The sequence below is a fragment of the Pezoporus occidentalis genome, unplaced genomic scaffold (genome assembly GCF_034315485.1).
Source record: "Pezoporus occidentalis ecotype Australia unplaced genomic scaffold, CSIRO_AGI_Poc_V1 ctg303, whole genome shotgun sequence".
Lineage (NCBI taxonomy): Eukaryota > Metazoa > Chordata > Aves > Psittaciformes > Psittacidae > Pezoporus > Pezoporus occidentalis.
Window position 1 is genome coordinate 227,963 of NW_026914975.1, and position 17,244 is coordinate 245,206.

The window sequence follows — 17,244 nt, forward strand, 5'->3', positions numbered from 1 at the left end:
AGGCTCTCAGGCTGTGTTGGGTGGTGGAAGGAACACAATTAAATGGAAAAAAAATGAAATTATAAATTTGTGTCCAGAAGCACCTGCAGGAAAAGGGACTGGTGATGGAGCAGCCCCATAACTGTTCCTGGTCCCTGGCAAGGTGAAGGACTGATTCCCCAGCAGGGTGATGAAGGGAGGTTGGAGGAAGGGGCACATGAGAGCACAGGAGGCCCCTTCATGCTGCTGGCTCTGGCCATGGGGCAGCAGTATTTCAAAGGATGCCATGGCACCGGTTGAACTTCCATCCTCTCCCTTTACTCCCCCCATTCACTTGGGGAATTTGGGTTCCCTGCCTACAAACCAAGTGGCTAAAGTGTGCCATGACCCAGAGTTTTCTCCGCAAAGGCCAAAATTCAGGTTTATTGTGGGCACCGCATGCCCGCTCTCCATTGCCCGTCATCTGTCAGACCCACCATAATCCAGCCCATGGCAGTGGCATCTCTTTGACAGTGCTGAGGAAGCATTTATAAATTAAGGATTTATTCTTTCTCCTCATCCCTGCTAGGAGTCGTCATAGAGAGGGTTGTTGTAGTTGCCCCAGGAGCCGTAGTCGTGGTCATCCAGAAGCCTGCCATAGGAGGAGTGCCTGCCAAGAGAAAGCAAACCACCCAGTGTTACCAGTTGCTTTGGTGGTTTATTAGTTAACCATGGGGTGAAAAAGAAATGCATGCAAGTCCTCACTAAACTGAGCTTTGGGATATTTTAACAAGAACAGCAGTAGAGAAAATAAGCCCAGGTGAGATTTTTGCCCCTGTTGAACCATACTGCGACATGCCTGGAAATTAAAACAGAGGGAACAGAGCTGACAGAGGGGACATTTAGATTAGATATAAAGAAGAAGCCCTTCCCTGTCAGGGTAGTGAGGCCCTGGCACAGGCTGCCCAGAGAAGCTGTGGCTGCCCCATCCCTGGCAGTGTTCAAGGCCAGGTTGGACAGGGCTTGAAGCAACCTGGTCTAGTGGAAAGTGTCCCTGCCCATGGCAGGGGGTTGGAACTGGATGAGCTTTAAGGTCACTTCCAACCCAAACCAGTCTATGATTCTATGAAAACAAGACCTTTGTTGGTTTTGGTTGTCAGCAAAGCCTCATTACAGATACTCAACACTGGGCTGTGCTGCTGTTTATTGTCTAAATCACAGCAAGACCCATGGCAGCAGCTTGCCCCAGGGATAATTACTAGTTACAACTGTGCTGAAGAGCATCTCCAGCATTTGAGTGAGGCTGTTGTAAAATGAGGAAGAAAAACTCTGCTTTTCCATGTAGACAGTGTGAAAAGTGGTAGTGGTAGACAATGCAGATGTGGCAGGTGTAGAAGCCGCATGTCACCCTGTGGAACTTGGGGACAGCATCTCACCAGGGCTTTGCCCCTGAGCATCATCCTTGTGAGTGCAGCCTTGGAGGGAAGGGGGGGCCCAGTTCAAGCCAGGCAGGCACCACAAAACCAACTTTACCTGATCTTGAGGTATGCTGCTGCCCCGAAAACCAGCACCACCACCACGATGACTGTCACGGTTATGGCCACGATGCTCCCTGTGGAGAATCCATCAGAAAGAGCAGCACTCACCCCATCACCATCGCAACCACCCCACACAGTACACCTGTGCCAGCTATCTCTGGTGGGAGGCACATTCCCTTACTGCTTCCCAAAAGGATGCTGGCACCCCTGTATTTTTGCTTCCCATAAAGGCAGGGCAGGTGGATTTTGGCTTTGGGCTTTGGTTGAGGACTATGGACTTGCCTCTTGATGCTCCTCCCAGCCTCAGGCAGCATTTACTACTGTGCCAAGGGTAGCAAATGCTCCAGGTCCCTCCATTTTCTGACCTTATGAAGCACTTTCAAGCTCTCTGAGCTTGCAGAAGAGGACAGGTGAAAGCTAGTGTCAGCTTACTGACATCTCCAGGAGGGAGAAGTAAAACCTATGTTTTCCTAAGTCAGTCAGCACCCACTACCCAGCCAGTTGTTTCCTCCCATCCTTAAGTGTTTCAAGTCAAATTTTCAAGTAAGAACTGTATTCACATCTCTGGGGAACCGGTTTGGTATCTATCACTCCTTGTCTCCATCAGTGGAGCAGATGACATAGACTCCTCCAGGAAAGCACAGCTATTGCTAAATGGTGCTCTCAGGAAGTTGGCCACCTCTTCCCTTCCAGTTCTGGGGGGGGCTCTGCCCCTCTTGTCTAAGCACCTTGAGGTTGACAGAAGGAGGTGATCCTGTTCCTCTGCTCCTGTGAGACCTCACTTGGAGTATTGTGTGCAGTTCTGGTGTCCTCAGCATAAAAAGGACATGGAACTGTTGGAACAAGTCCAGAGGAGGGCCACGAGGATGATCAGGGGACTGGAGCACCTCCCATATAAAGATAGGCTGAGGAAGTTGGGGCTGTTCAGCCTGGAGAAGAGAAGGCTGCGTGGAGACCTCATAGCAGCCTTCCAGTATCTGAAGGGGGCCTGAAGGATGCTGGGGAAAGACTCTTCATTAGGGACTGTAGCGACAGGAGAAGGGGTAACGGGTTTAAACTGAAACAGGGAAAGTTCAGGTTTGATCTAAGGAAGAAGTTCTTTACTGTGAGGTTGGTGAGGCACTGGAATGGGTTGCCCAGGGAAGCTGTGAATGCTCCATGCCTGGCGGTGTTCAAGGCCATGCTGGACAGAGCCTTGGGCGACATGGTCTAGTGTGAGGTGTCCCTGCGCATGGCAGGGGCCTGGAACTGGATGATCTTAAGGTCCTTTCCAACCCAAACCATTCTGCGATATGGAGGTGGTGGTGCTCACCTGCACTCAAGGCACGTGGCACCTCTTCCATAGTGATTCCAGTGGAGAGGGTGGTTTTACCGGTGGCCATGGATTCCTCTGCTGCCATGGGGCTTGTCAGAGTCACTGGGGGTGACGTTGGCTCCACGGCCAGGCTTGACACCATGGGCACTGTCCCCGGGGAAGGGACCTCCTTGGTCAGCACAGGTGGCTGGGTTGTGGTGGGGCTCTTGGGGACAGGTGTTGGGGACAAGACTGTCCCAGGGTCGCTGGTGGGGAGGGAGGAGGAGGATGCAGCTATACCCGTGGTGTTGGGAGCTGCCCCCAGATCCACCGTGCCTCTTGCCATGTCCATAGTGTTTGCTATCCGAAGACCTGGGGCTGTCTCCAAGGTGGTTGGCATGGAGCTGGGGCTGGAGACTACAGGTGACCTGTCTGCTATGGTGGTGGTGACAGCCACAGTGATGGAGGCAGGAGCAGGGGACAGTGCTGCTGCAGGGGTGAATGAGGATGATGGCCTTTCTTCAGTGAATTCCATGGATACGGGCTGGCCAGGAGCTGATGTGGGGAGAGCTGCATCCCTGGAGCCCGGTGCCACTGGGATCCCCTCTGAGAGGAAGGGAGGGCTGGTAAGGGTGAGGGGCGATGGTGTGGAGTCATCACCCAGTCCTAGGAATGAGACAAAGGCATATGAAATACCAGGAAATCCTTGGGGCAACTCGGGGTTTTAGGATGAAGATGGAAATATGTTTATTGTTACTTAAAATACCAAGAGCCATCTAAAAGAGATGGGAAATTATCTGCATAGCTAGAGGTGAGGTTTAAACCAGACCAGTTCCCCAGCATGGGTCAGCACTGGTTTTCCCCTAGGTTAGGATCCCCCCATTCCCCAGCATCCCCTACAGCTTCCCAGCATCTCCTCCCAATAGCCAGCACAGCAGCAGGGGAGTAATCACCTCCTCAGCAGCAAGCACAGCACAGCTGGGAATAACACAAGACGCCTCTTTCTCCTCTCCCCCCATTTCCTTGTGCATTCATTCATTTGTCTCTGTTTCTTAGCATGAAGATGAGTCATTTTTCCCTCTGACCCCACCAGCAGATTGCTGGGGCATTCCCCTCCCCCTCTTTCTGCTCTCCAGAGTTAAACTCAGCACTGGGCCAGCGCTAGCAGCTAACTGCCTTGGCACAGCTGGGCAGAGGGAAGAACATGCCAACACTAAATGACATCAGGAAGGATTTTTATTCCCATGCATTCATTTATTTACACCCCCAGAGCATCCCAAGCCCAGCACTGGGAAGAGCAAGAACTTGCTCTGATGCAAACAAGCCACAATGAGAGGGACTTCACAAGGGCATGTAGTGACAGAACAGGGGGAATGGATTTAAACTGACAGAGGGGAGACTGAGGCAAGATCTTAGGAAGGAGTTCTTCCCTGTCAGAGTGGTGAGGCCCTGACACAGGTTGTCCAGAGAAGCTGTGGCTGCCCCATCCCTGGTAGTATTTAAGGCCAGGTTGGACAGGGCTTGGAGCAACCTGCTCTAGTGGAAGGTGTCCCTGCCCATGGCAGGGGGTTGGAACTGGATGAGCTTTAAGATCCCTTCCAATTTTGAGTATGGAGGACAAAAAAAAACCTCAGCAAAATGCTGGTTTGTGGGAACGCTGAAGCCAAACTCTCACTCCAGTTCCAGAGACAGCAGCTTGGTACTTATCTAAGAGTGAAACAACAGCAGTGAGTGCACAGACAGCTATCATGGTAGCATTTTGTGAGTAGGCGCTTGTGGATTATATACGCCTGGGTACCACTGGTGGGTGCACAAGGGTCTCCTCCCTGCTACCAAGCCACCGCGCAAGATGTTGTCAGCTACCACAGCCAAATCTGATGTCCCCCAAAAGTCAAACTGAAATGCTACCCATGCAGGTGACACCCAGCAAGAAGTGACCCAAGCTGCACTAGAGATGTTTTCGATCTAACAGGGTTGTTCCTGCCCCACCATGCAGCTGTTCCAAGAAACAGCAGCATGGGAGGGACTCAAATGTGGGAGTAGCGGCTGGGCAACACATGGTTCCTTCTGCAAAGCCCCATGCTGTCACGTACCCAGGAGAGCCACAAGGCTCCCAGGACACTGACAGCACCTCATGCTGAAGGAGAGATGGAAACACTTAGTGCCTGTGTATAGAAGAGGTGGGATTCAGCATCAGTGAACAGGGACTCAGTAACTCATATTTTTGGGTGTTTTCAGCCATGAGTGCCAACAGAAGACTGAAGGTGTCTAATATGGTTTCACTCAACCTGCACAGCTTCAGTGGAAGAGGACAGCAGAAGGAACATCTCAGCTGAGGATCTCCAGCTCACTGCAGCAAGCACTGGGTATGTAACACCTCTAATTGAAGGCATTTTTTGTCTAGGAACTGCAAACATATGTTTGGCCAGGGATTTAAAGCCAGCTCTGGGGCATGGCTTCTGCTAGAGCCCATGGCAAGTCCCTGGCACACTTGACCCTGTATTTTTTTTTTCTGGTGCTATAGAGACATGGATGGGTATCTGCATTTCCCAAGCAGCAGGGTCTAATGCCTTAAGTGCTCTTCTACTAGGGACACATACTTGGACATGCCTCCGAGCTTTCACTGTCCTCAGGCTCTCGGTCTGCTGAGGCCCAAGGCTGATAGACCTTAAAATAAGGGAGGGGAGATGAATGACAAGCTGGAATCTGGTTACCAAATAAGCCACCAGGCTCAGCACCTGTGGTTTCCACACCCAGCCCAACCACAGCGGTGGGGAAGCATCCAGCCATCCCCCCTCCTCCTTCCCAAAGCACACCAGGCTTCTGCAAAGCTTCTGCTGTCATCAAGACACTGATGTTTCATCATCCCAAGACCTCACATCTCAGGCTCCCTAGTTAATAACTGGGAGTTACTGGCATGTGAACTTGAGCTGCATTGCTGTGATAATCCTGAGCTTAAAAGCCACTAGTGCAGATGAATGCACTGGTTTTCACAGCTTGGCTTTACCCACAGCATCTCATCAGGAGAAAGCCTGCCCACAGCACTGGGTCCCTCCAACAAACCCAGTGGGTTCCCACTCCTCCTGCCCCCTCCTTCTCCAGAAGCTGGTGGCTCCCTTGCTCAGTTCAGGCATTGCAATACCATAAAGAAAACCAGATGATCTTAAGGTCCTTTCCAACCCTAACCGCTATGATTTGCCATGCCACATAGGTGGCAGAGTGGGAGGATGGAATGATGCAAAATCTCCATCTCCTTTTTGAAGGGAAAGAAGGTGCAAATGCCCTTTCTAGCAGGTAGTGGTAGCCCACAACATGGCAAGAGCTGAAGGTACCATCAGCCACAACCCCAGGAAAGCACAGCCTACTTGTTTTCATGGCTGAGGGTGGGACATGAAATCGCTGCCTGGATTCATGAGGAGCAATGAGCAACAGGGTCTTTCTCAAGGTTTTAACACCATTCAGCCATGCTGGGCAATATGCAAGAGGAGCATGGTCTCTGCTGGAGAGCAGAAGGTCTGCTTTAGAGATGCATGTGTGGAAAGGCATATCAGCAATGCAGCTTGATATAAAAAGCTTCTGACCTCAGATAATTGGATTACCCCCCCCCCCCCCCCCCCCAAGCTACACCATCACTAAGTCAGCCTGTCCCATCAGCAGTGGCACAAGGTGCCATTGCTGCAACACTATCACAGCAGCAAACCCCTCATCCTCTGCAGTGCTGCCTGAAGGTGCCCAGCTGACCTGGCATCCCCTTGCTAAAGCTCACAGCTCATGCATGCCCCAAGCACAGCACTCAACTGGTTTAAGATGTCTGCACTGGAGATGGTTAAGCCAAGGCAGAAATCAGATGTCATGTGGTAGTAGAGGGCACTGGAAGAGCTGAAAAACCCACAACAAGCACCCCTTCACTCTTAATGTTCTGCAGATCAGGGTTCACATGTTTCAAGGGCAGGTTGGACAGAGCCTTGGCTGACATGGTCTAGCGTGAAGGCCCCCTGCCCTTGGCAGGGGGTTGGAACTGGATGATCTTAAGGTCCTTTCCAACCCAAATCATTCCATGAGTCTATCTATCTGTATTTCTGTAAAATAATCTTCTCTCCCCCACACTTGACACTGCAGATGTGACTTGTCCAACAGGTAGCAGACAGCCTCTGAAGCCCATAGCACAACATCTTGCTGTTACATCAAGCCCATCAGAACCCTCCCAGGACTGTTAGCACCTTGAAAATTTATTACCTGTCTAAATGTGGATGCTTCCAGTCTTTTGGACACCAAGATCAGCTCTTTGTAAAGCCACCCTGGCATCCCATGTTGCTTGTTTGTGCTTGGACATTGGAGGCAAACCAATAGGGACCTCAAAAAGCTGGCAGTGCTGCTAGCCAGGGTGAGTCAGGAAGTTTCCAATAACATCTAAGGGGTATAAACTGAGAAGGTGAGCCAAAACTGGATGCAGGAACAATCCTTGGCCACTCTCTGAGTGCTCCCAGCCAAGTTACAAATCACAGGGACATCTCCCAGGAAAGTAAGCACAGCCAAAGGCTACTCATCCCAAAGGCAATGCGGGCTGCTTCTGACCCAGGTTAGGATGAAGGGACAAAGATGATCTGGCTGAGAGCTCCAAATGTCCTCATGCCACGGCTCATGGGCAGCCTGCCTCACAGGTTAGTGTTGCCTGTCCCCAGGGAGATGGATGGCCAGAAGAACACCCAGCTTGTCTGCAAGCCCATTCCTCTACCAACACATCTGCAAAAGGAAAGAAGAGCTTCTTTGTCCAGCACCTGGACTGTAGGAGGAGCAGCTGTGAACCAGAACAATGCACTGGAATAAGGGACAAAAGAAGTGACTAGAAAAAGTTATTTCAGGACCACATGGCTTCAAAGGCTAAAAAAGCCCCAAACAGGGGTTGTCAGAGGGACTGGAGAATGTTAGCTGTCAAAGGATGCCAAACATAGTTTGGCCATGAGGGATCTTCCCATTGCCTAATTCACTTAAGGCAGTTGACCACCCTGCTAGAATCCAGCTTAGAGGAGAGGCAGGCAGAGAGCTGCCAGGGCAAGGTAAGCAACTAGAATAACAGCAGTGTCACACTTCACACCCCACATGAAAGGTCCTTTTTCTAGGTTGGCTTATCTAGGAATATGGAAAAGAGCCAAGAACATAAAACCCAAACCCCTGTAATTCAAATACCTTGCTTTTAAGGAATACTAACCCTAATCACCTGTCAACCCAAGGAATGAACCCTCCCCCTGATGGGTTATCTCCCTCCCTTATTTGCATGCTCTTCTTCTGGCTTCTGAAAGCCACAGAAAGGTGAAGGTCTCAGTCTTGCAGAAGCTGAATGCTTGGGAAACAGCTGCCTGGCCTGGCAGCCTCTCCAGCAATGCATTTCTTAAGCACTCTACAAGCAATCACAGTAAAGCTTTAGAATTGTGTTGCCAGCTGAAACAGCATACCACCCCACCCCCCCACCCCCCCCCCCGAACACATCTCTAGCCCAAGTGAATGACATCACATAGAGCAGCCATTCCACAGCAAACAAACATCCACTGATAGAGCAAAAATGGAGTTTTTAACAAGCTTCACTTCATAACTCATCTCATATGATATAACTGTCAGAAGCACCAGATGATCTAACCCACACACCACATGCTTGCTCTCAGCCTGAATTAGCTGAGGCACCTGTACCCCAGCCTGCCAAAGGTGGTGCTCCTCTAAATACCAAAGCCCCAAGGGTAAAGGTTTCTGTAACATCAGTATTATTCAGATAAACATTATACTATTCTCTAAATCAGAAATCCCTAGTCATCTCATTATATACCCACAAGATCTATCTAGGCAAGATAAAAAAGGATATTGATACTACCCTATCCTCTGCTATGTGGGGATTAAGGAGCATGTTAAGTTTAAAACCAGCACAAGAAACAACTAGAAGCAGCATCAGAACATCAGCCCAAAATGAAAAAGAATGGATTAGAGACAAACCTACACACAGCACAGGTCCAAGAATCACCCAACACTATAGACGCATTTATCTACCACACAGTTGAGACAAGAAGCTAGGACCCAAGCCTGAGTTTAAATAGAGGTCCCGGCCCAATGGGCAGAGGGATGTTGGTGGGGTGGGGGGTCCCAGGTGAGTCTCACCAGGGTGATTAGGGGCTCCGATATAAAAGCTGGTGGCTGGAGGTCTGTCCCTTCTGTATTAGTAAGATAATGGGATAAAACATGGGAGATAATTGATGAGCAATGGTACTCATAGAGGAAAGCACGTGCAGAGGAGTGAGTTTCTCTTTTAACAGTTTTAGAGGAGCACCTGGGCCCTAAATGCCTAGGTAAGCTGGTGTCTTTTACTCAGGGTGATGTTTTTGGTGGTGTACGATCTTCTTTGACCTTCTTCAGGTCTTACATTTTCCTGGTTCTCCCCAAATAATGATGATAGAGTATCCCTAACTCCTCTGGTCCTGCAGCATGCGTTGGTTTATTACCAGGGTTAATGATGCAGAGCAGTAAAACAATTTATGTTTAAATATAGGGTGAGGACTTCCTGTTCATGACCTTGCTGGCTTGGTTTTGGTTTCTGTGGCTGGGAATTCTCAAACCTTGTGCTGTTCTTCTGCAGTTCCCTTCCCTCTTGTTCCTGCTCAGGTGTAACTTTGTTATTGCTTCTCAGCTATAAAATTGCCAGTATCTAGCTGTGGATGGCAAAAGGTCGTCTTGTGGTGACTAAGGTTAAATAAAACCAGTTGTTGCTTTGGGGTAAACTTGTTCTACAAGCTGTTCAGCACTGGGCTGCGTCACCTTCTCTATCACCATATGATCTGGGCTTTGATGGCATTCATGTCTCTTCTCTCTAATTGGAGAGCCCCATCTGCACTACACAAGGGTCTGATTAAGCTCTGTACTGATAGGGGAGAAGCAACAGGGAGGATGTGGTGGTAGTTTTGGACTTTGACCTTGGGTCTGTGCCCTTTTAGGACACTGTTGGGAGGGCCCTGCCTTTTTATGTCTGAGAAATAAGGATGATGGGGTGGTCTGGCAGCAGCTCTGCAGGGTCTAAGCAGTGTCTCAAGCCCTCACAAGCTTTCCACGCTACCCCAGAGGGAACACCTTGTTAGGCTGGTACTGGGAAATGGTAACTCTTGGTGACATCTCTGTCTGCTGTTGAGCTTCAGTAAGTAAATCAGGGCCAACAAGGTTGGTCTCCAGGCCTGCAGCAAAGCTCCACCACTGCATATGTGTGCTAGTGACCTAGAATGTTAGTAGGAGCAAGAGCACCCCTGGGTGATGTGCTGCTTCCTTGCTGCCTGCTTGGTTCCTGCTGTATCTCCTTTCTTTTCCATGCCAGGTTGTGTTGGTATAAAACCAGTTGTCAGAGGAGGAAGAAACCAAGTGAGAAAACCGGGGGCCAGAAACATCAACAGGTAAAAGGCAAAGCACTCCAGGGGCTGCATAAAGAAGCCAAGGCCATCAGATCAAATAAATCTGCATTTGCTCTGATTTGCTGGCAAGCCAGCCTGGTTTCCTGCATGATTAGTTTTCTTCTGCTGCATGGCAGTTAAGTGGTTTAGGTCTAATTGCTCAGGAGCCTGAAGCTTTCTGTAGCTCAGAGAAACAGCTATGCAATGGAAATGGATATGCTATCTCCATGTGTCCCTCACCATCCAGAAGCCCCATCTCTGGGGGTGATGCTGTCCCAAACATGCAACTCACCAGGACACCCTGGGAATGTCCCTTGGCACCTCTCCTTGAGGGTGCAGACCCACTGGCAGTTGCTGCTGAGCAAGCCTATCTGTACACACCTCTGTGGATGGCGGGGTTGTACCAACATCTCTTGTAGATGTATGTCCTGCTTTTTGCAAAAGGCAAGAGCAGAATCTATGTGGCCAAACACGTAAAGTTGGGGGCTTCAGGCAAGCTGTCATGGAGAGGGTCCAAGCAAGGTCTTCACTGGCTGTTGGCTTTTGGCCTGGTTTGGGAGTTGCTCTTTTCCAGGTTATTGCATAGCAGGACGAGCTAACACAGGGACCTGGCTTGCTCCTGAGCACTTTTCAGACCCTGAGGAAAGCTGTGGCAGGCAGATTGCTCTTGAGGAACCAGATGGACAGCTTCGCCACCCTGCATCCTCTGCTCCTCACAGCTAAAAATGATAATGTCAACTTGTAAAGTAAAGATGGTTGCTTGCATGGTTCCTATCACCTGCTCTTCCCCTGCCTGGGGTGAGTGTTCACATCCTCCTCAGGCAACTCTCTGCTCTCATGTCCAAACCCAGCAGCAAGGGCTGTTGGTTGTACAACAAACCTATTTTTTACAACAGCTGTGGAGCTGGGTGTCCACACCACCCTCCACACAACTAAACCATTATGTTCCCACCTCAACACCACGTGTTGCTTAATTATTCTACTCATGAAGTCCTTGATCCTGAAGCTGCAATGACATTATGACAGAAAAGAAGATGAAGAGGAGTCTTCATAGCTTTTTTCTCCTTCTGAGAGTGACTTGTGGCTACTGGTCAACTGATGCAGCCAGAGGTGACTGATGAGGACCTGGGGTGGAAAGCCTCTGTGTTCCTGGAGAATCCCTGCTGGCAAGGCCTGTGTCCGCACTGGGGTGGGCTGGCAGGCTGTCACCTCGTATGGTGACTTTTGCTGATTGCTGGGAGCTTTTGCCCTCATTAAGAGCAGTAGCTGACAGCACCAGCTTATTCTAAAATGACTTTTGCTTGATATAAATAAAACATACTTTAATACTGCATGTTATATTTTTGGAACATGCAGATATGTGTTATGCTGGGCTTATTTCCCTGGGATGTTACATCATAGGATGAGAAACCACTTGTCAGCTCTTGGGGCTGATAACTGGCAGATGAGCCTACATGCCCTTGGGCTTGGGCCCTCTCACAATGCCTTTTCCCAAGTGGATATCTTGGATATGGTTCTTGAGCTGGCCAGGCCTGTGTCAAAGAGTAGGTCTGCCCAAGTGACAATGCACCAGCTAAATCATTTTCCTGGCTAGCTGCTAATTATTGCTTCTAGGAGCAGCTGTCAGCAGCATCAGCCCCATCCCAGCCTTCCTCAGGAGGGGAAGCAACTGGGTTCAGCAGAGGAACTTTTGCACATCCTCTGCTATAGAGGCCAAAGCTGTAGTTTACTCATTTAGGCTGGGAGAGGAGATAATTAATTACCCATCTCCCCTCTCCTTCAGCTCATATACTGGGAAGTGGGGCTGGGAGTGCTCAAAGCTCCATCTCCTTCATGGCAGCTCAGAGTAGCCCATGGTGCCAGGCCCAGAGACCCCCCAAGAAGCAGCTTTTCCTCCCCGGAGGCTCCTTGCAGAAGCACCCAAAGCCTTTAAAGCTGAAAGCTGCCTCTTGCGAGTACCTTAAAATGCCTCAGCTTCTCAGAGCAAAGCAAATTGCTAAAGGGGAAAATCGGCCTGGGGCTGGGCATTATGTCAGGGCAGCAAAGCAGGTTTGAAATGACATCCAGAGTGAGAAGTAATAACAGGATGAAAACTTCCTTGTGTGAGATGCTATTATTTAATTACGTGGCCAGGCGAAGCCCAGTCTTATTTTAGTCCTGCCCAGTGACGTCCTCTCTATCACTCAGTCCCAAAGAATGAGCTCGAAGCGTATTTAAATCATGCTTATTGTTTTCTCGTGGGTGATAAATATAGATTTTAAGTATTATTTATATGGGGACAAAAAAAAGTCATAGAAAGCATCTGAAGGATCTGGGGCTCGGAGAGTGTTTGGGAGCAGCCTGAGAGACACAGGGTTGTACTCCAGGGATATTTTTCCTGGGTCTTTTGCCAAGCTTTGCTGGTGTTGGTGCTTTAGAGAGGGATGGTCGTGGGAACAGCTTTGGGTTTGGCCTGGGCGCTGGGAAAAACCCGCCTCCAACCCCAAAGTGGCCAAGGGCTGACTCCCAGCCGAGGCTTGTGAAAGCAGTGACCAAACTGGGGCCACTGTGAACGAGGCGAGCAGCATCCCTGTGGAGTAAAATGTAGGCTCATCCCCTTCCCTCACAAATGCACTTGCTGGGAAAGCACAGAAACAAGAGCTTGTGCAAAGTCCCCTTTTCTGAGGAGAAGGATATAGCCAGCTCTTCCTTCTCTTCCACTAGCAGGGTCCCTCAACAAGGAAAGGTGATACGGCCCAGGGTGAGGGTTTGCTGCTCCTGCAGATGTGGCCTCCCCAGCTGCTGTTTTGGGGACATGTCACATCCATCTGCTGCAAGCAAGAGCAATTTAATAACAACAGTTTTGCTTAATGCTTTTCTCCTTGTGTGTGTCCCCATCACCTGATTATGCAAGTGTGTTTTCCATGTTTCTGAGCAAGCAGCTCTCCTTGTTGTTTATTAAAACCCCAGCCTGGACAGAAGGGATGACCTGTGAGTGCTGTCATTTGAAAGCGGCCACTGTCATGCCAGCCAGGGACCAAGCTGTCTCCCCTGCCTGTCTTAGTGGGGGAAGGATGTTGAATTGGGTGTTTCTGTGGGACAGGGGAGGTTGATATTGCTGGGGGGAAGATGCCTTTAGCTGGTCACTGGGTGTGCAGAAGCCTCCGCTCAAGGCCAGGGTGAGAGATAAAAGCTCCTTCAAAGCAGTGACCGTGCTAGGAAGGGGGTTGCAAGGCTGAGGGGGTTGAGCTCCAGCCGGGCAGGGAGGACTCCCTGCGAGGAGATGCTGGGGTCCCCTGAAGTTGTCCCCCTGCCAGCCGAGGACCCATCTACAGGGCTGGCGCGAAGCAAAGAGGGGCGAAACGCCCCTCACCCGGCCTCACTGGTGTCGGGGCGCCTGTGGGCACGGGTGGCACGAATGGGACCGGTGCGGGGGAAGCATCCTGCCTCCGCCAGGACGCTGTCCCCGGCGAGGAGGGGGCTGCCTTCCCCCTGTCCCTATCGCAGTGGTCCCCGTTTCCCCCCCGTGATATCCCGGTGCGGCGGCGCGCGCTTACCTGAAGGGAGGAGGAAGAGGGCGAGCAGGAGGCGGCAGCAGCAGCCCATGGTGCCGGCGGCGCTGGCAGCCGCGGCGGGAGGGACGGACGCACCGCCCGCTCACGGTACCCGCCCGCCGCCGGCCCCTGGCCGGCCCCCGTGGCACCGCCCCGCTCCAGCGCCGGACGGACAGCGGCACCTGCCGGCACCGGGCACCGCGCCGGGGAACCGAGTGCCAGGGCAGCAGCAGCGGAACCAGTGACCGGCTCCGGGCAGCCCGCGCTGCGCACGGGCGCTGGGATGCGGGGACCGGCTTTCCTAGCGCCATGCCGGCTCCGGATGGGATGGGGTGGGATGGGATGGGACGGGACGGGACAGGGAAGGATAGGATAGGATAGGATAGGATAGGATAGGATAGGATAGGATAGGATATAAATAATAGAGTGGAATGGAATGGGATCGAATGGGACAGGATAGGATAGGATACAATAGGATATGATAGGTTACAGTAGGATACGACAGGAAATATTAGAACAGGATAGGATTGAATGGATTGGGCTAGAATGGAAAAGGAGAGGAGAGCTTAGAGAATAATAGAATAGGATAGGATAGGATGGAATGGAATGGGATAGAATGGAAAAGATAGAATAGGAAATATTAGAATAGGATGGAATGGGACAGGATAGGGTAGAAAATAATATAATAGAATGGAATGGGGTGGAATGGAATACGATAGGATATAAAAGGATAGGATAGCATGAAATGGAATAGAATGAAGTGGAATACAAGATATTAGATTAGCATAGAATAGAACATGACCATATAGAACAGAATGGGAGGGGATAGGATAGCATAGGATAGCATAGAAAATAAGGGAGAAGAGAGGAGAAAAAGGAAGGGAAGGGAAGGGAAGGGAAGGGGAAAGGGGAAAGGAAAGGGAAAGGGAAAGGGAAAGGGAAAGGGAAAGGGAAAGGGAAAGGGAAAGGGAAAGGGAAAGGGAAAGGGAAAGGCACCCTGCTATGGCTGGATGGGGTTTCTCCATGCCCTCACTGAGCATCACACACCACATCAGGGGTGTCCTGGGGCTGTGGCAGGAGACACCCTGGATACGTGTATCAAGAGGAGCCAAGCCAGACCCACACAGCCAGGTTCCTGCCTTTCCACAGCACGAACAGCATGAACAGCACTCAAAATGCAGCTCAAAATGACCAAAGAACCCATCCTGGGGACACCCTTGACACAGCGGAGGTACAAGTGCTGTGGTTCTACCCGTTTCCCTCTGGAAAGAGCTTTGCTGCAGGTGGAAAATATTTTGAGTCTGAACTTGTGTTCTCTATGAGCTTTCTCATGCTCACTCTGGAAACGAATGTCATCAAAGCCAGGCCTGGGGTTATGGAGCCATCCATCTGATTGCATTGTGTGGCGTTTTCTTGGGGTGGATCCTGGCTCCAGGCCTAAAACAGCAGGACACAAAATCCAAGTCAGCTGGTGTTTCTGAAGTGGCCAGCATGCCAGCTGCCTTTGGCATACATTGGACAGCATCTCAGCTCCCCTTGAAACCTTTCCTCTGCTTGGAAGGTGGAAAAATAACTCTGGTACAGCTGCAGGTATGCAGAAGCTGCGCGATTCCACTGCTGCTGGTCTCCCAGCCCTTGCTTTGGCTTTGTTTTGCGGAAGGTGCTGCATGTTCCCATGGGCAGGAGGAGGTTTCCGAGGAGAGGGCAGGGCTGGGCACAGACACCGCTCCCCACAATGGCATTGGGTGTCGGAGTCATGCCTGCATGGTCACATCTGCCTGATCACCTCTGCCTGGTCTCAGCATGGCCCCATCTGCCTAGAATCATCAACATGGTGACCTCAGGAGGGCCACACCTGCATGGTCACATCTGCCTGGTCTCATTGGCACAGTCACATTTGCCAGCCACCCCTGCCTCATCTCATCAGCACAGTCACCTCAGCAGGGCCACCTCTACCTGGTCATTTCTGCCTGGTTTTATCTGCCTGGTCTCAACATCATGGCCACCTCATTTAGCCACCTCTGCCTTGCCACCTCTGCATATCACAGGTACCTGATCAACCCTCTCTGGTCTCATCAGCATGGTCACATCTGCCTGGTCGCCTCTGCCTGGTTCATTGGCATGGTGACATCTGATCCTTTCTTGGTCTTATCAGCATGGTCACCCCAGCAGAGCCACCTCTGCCTGCCTGGTCACTTCTGCCTCATCATATCATGGCCACCTCTGCCATCAGCAGGGCCCCACCTGCTTGGTCACCATGGGATGGCTAGCTCTGCCTGGCCACACAGGTCCCTGGGCCTCCCCAGGGCAGATGTGATACTCAGGGTGACAGTGAGGGCAGAGGACATAGGCCCAGCAAGATGTCCCTTTTTGGAGATATCTTCTGCCAGCCCTTCTCATTTCTACTGGAGAAGGGAAACCACTACCTCTGGTGACATCTGCCTTGGGGCTCCAGCTCTCTTAAAAGTTCTTTAAAAAGCTTTTCCTCCCCAATTTTATCCAGATGTGAAGGATGACAAAGGAAGACCATTTGCTTTTCGTGGCCACAAGGATTTTGCTGCCTGCTCCTTCCCTTCACCTGCCCCATGGGGATGAAGCTGGCTCCTCTTGGGTGTCCCATCTCACATCCCAGTGCCAGCTGCTGGTTTCCCTCATCTTGCCCAAGTCCCTACTCTCCCCAACGGAGCTTCGCAATGTTTCTCTAGTGGTTTATCACACCTGCTTGCTTCTGGGGGGCTGGGGTCTTCCCCTACCACCAGCCAGGACCTGGGGTGTCCACAAGCAAAGGGCTGACGGCACTGGCATACTGCAGTGTGCAAATGGTTTTCTGGCTGGCCAGAGTGACACTAGCTCACTCACTCCTTGGCCAGGGGCCAAAAGGCATGGCTGGGTGGCTGCCAGTGTTTGCATTAACAGATGCCAGCTTGTGGTTTGAGGTCACCCGTTCTTTCCAGTGTTTCATTTCCACTTATTTCATGCCTGTAATAACATGGAGCAGGCCACAGCCCCACCACCCCACCCTGCCTGCCCTCCTCTGCTGGGAGAAGCTCTTTGGCTTTCCCTGGGGCCTGGACAGCATCATCATAGCACTGCATCCCCACTGAGCGTCCCCGGCTGCCAGGAGGGGACGTGCCAGCATCCCATCACCCCTTAGGGGTTTTCCGTTCTCCTTGGGACATCACTCAGGGGACCAGACACATCATCCCAGGGGACCAGAATCATCTTCCTAGGCAAAAAATAAACCCCAAGGCCAATGTGCGGAAGGTTTGTGCCAAGGCACAGCCCCTCACAAAATAATTTGTAGCTGCCGTCAGTCCCTGCCAAGGCTTTGGGAGGCTGTTTTATTAGCAGCTCGCTATGAATAAGTCTCTCTTTTCATAACATGACAGCCTGGAGTGGAACGCCCGGAGCCACACTTGGGATAGGGCGGGATGCGGGGGTCCCTCTGGCTCCCTGAATCCCCAGGGATGCTGGAGTGAGGCTTCTGCTCGAGGAAAAAGAGG

General features: G+C 51.2%; 1 protein-coding gene and 1 long non-coding RNA gene across 3 annotated transcripts; one reads left to right on the forward strand and one right to left on the reverse strand.

Annotated features, from left to right (window-relative positions):
- Window positions 1-384: 384 nt before the first annotated feature.
- On the reverse strand, window positions 385-13,899 carry PARM1 (prostate androgen-regulated mucin-like protein 1). Its single transcript, XM_062627636.1, has 4 exons — window positions 13,745-13,899; window positions 2,809-3,456; window positions 1,492-1,570; window positions 385-628 (listed from the first exon to the last, which is right to left on the reverse strand). The coding sequence occupies exons 1-4, from the start codon at window positions 13,791-13,793 to the stop codon at window positions 544-546; spliced, it is 861 nt and encodes a 286-aa protein (XP_062483620.1). The 5' UTR covers window positions 13,794-13,899; the 3' UTR covers window positions 385-543.
- LOC134168199 (uncharacterized) lies at window positions 4,164-11,786 on the forward strand. Of its 2 annotated transcripts, none has more exons than XR_009966462.1 (2): window positions 4,164-5,156; window positions 10,136-11,786. It is a non-coding gene; the product is annotated as an uncharacterized LOC134168199 (long non-coding RNA). The 2 variants fall into 2 exon arrangements; XR_009966461.1 differs by lacking the exon at window positions 4,164-5,156 and adding an exon at window positions 7,119-9,122.
- Window positions 13,900-17,244: the final 3,345 nt, after the last annotated feature.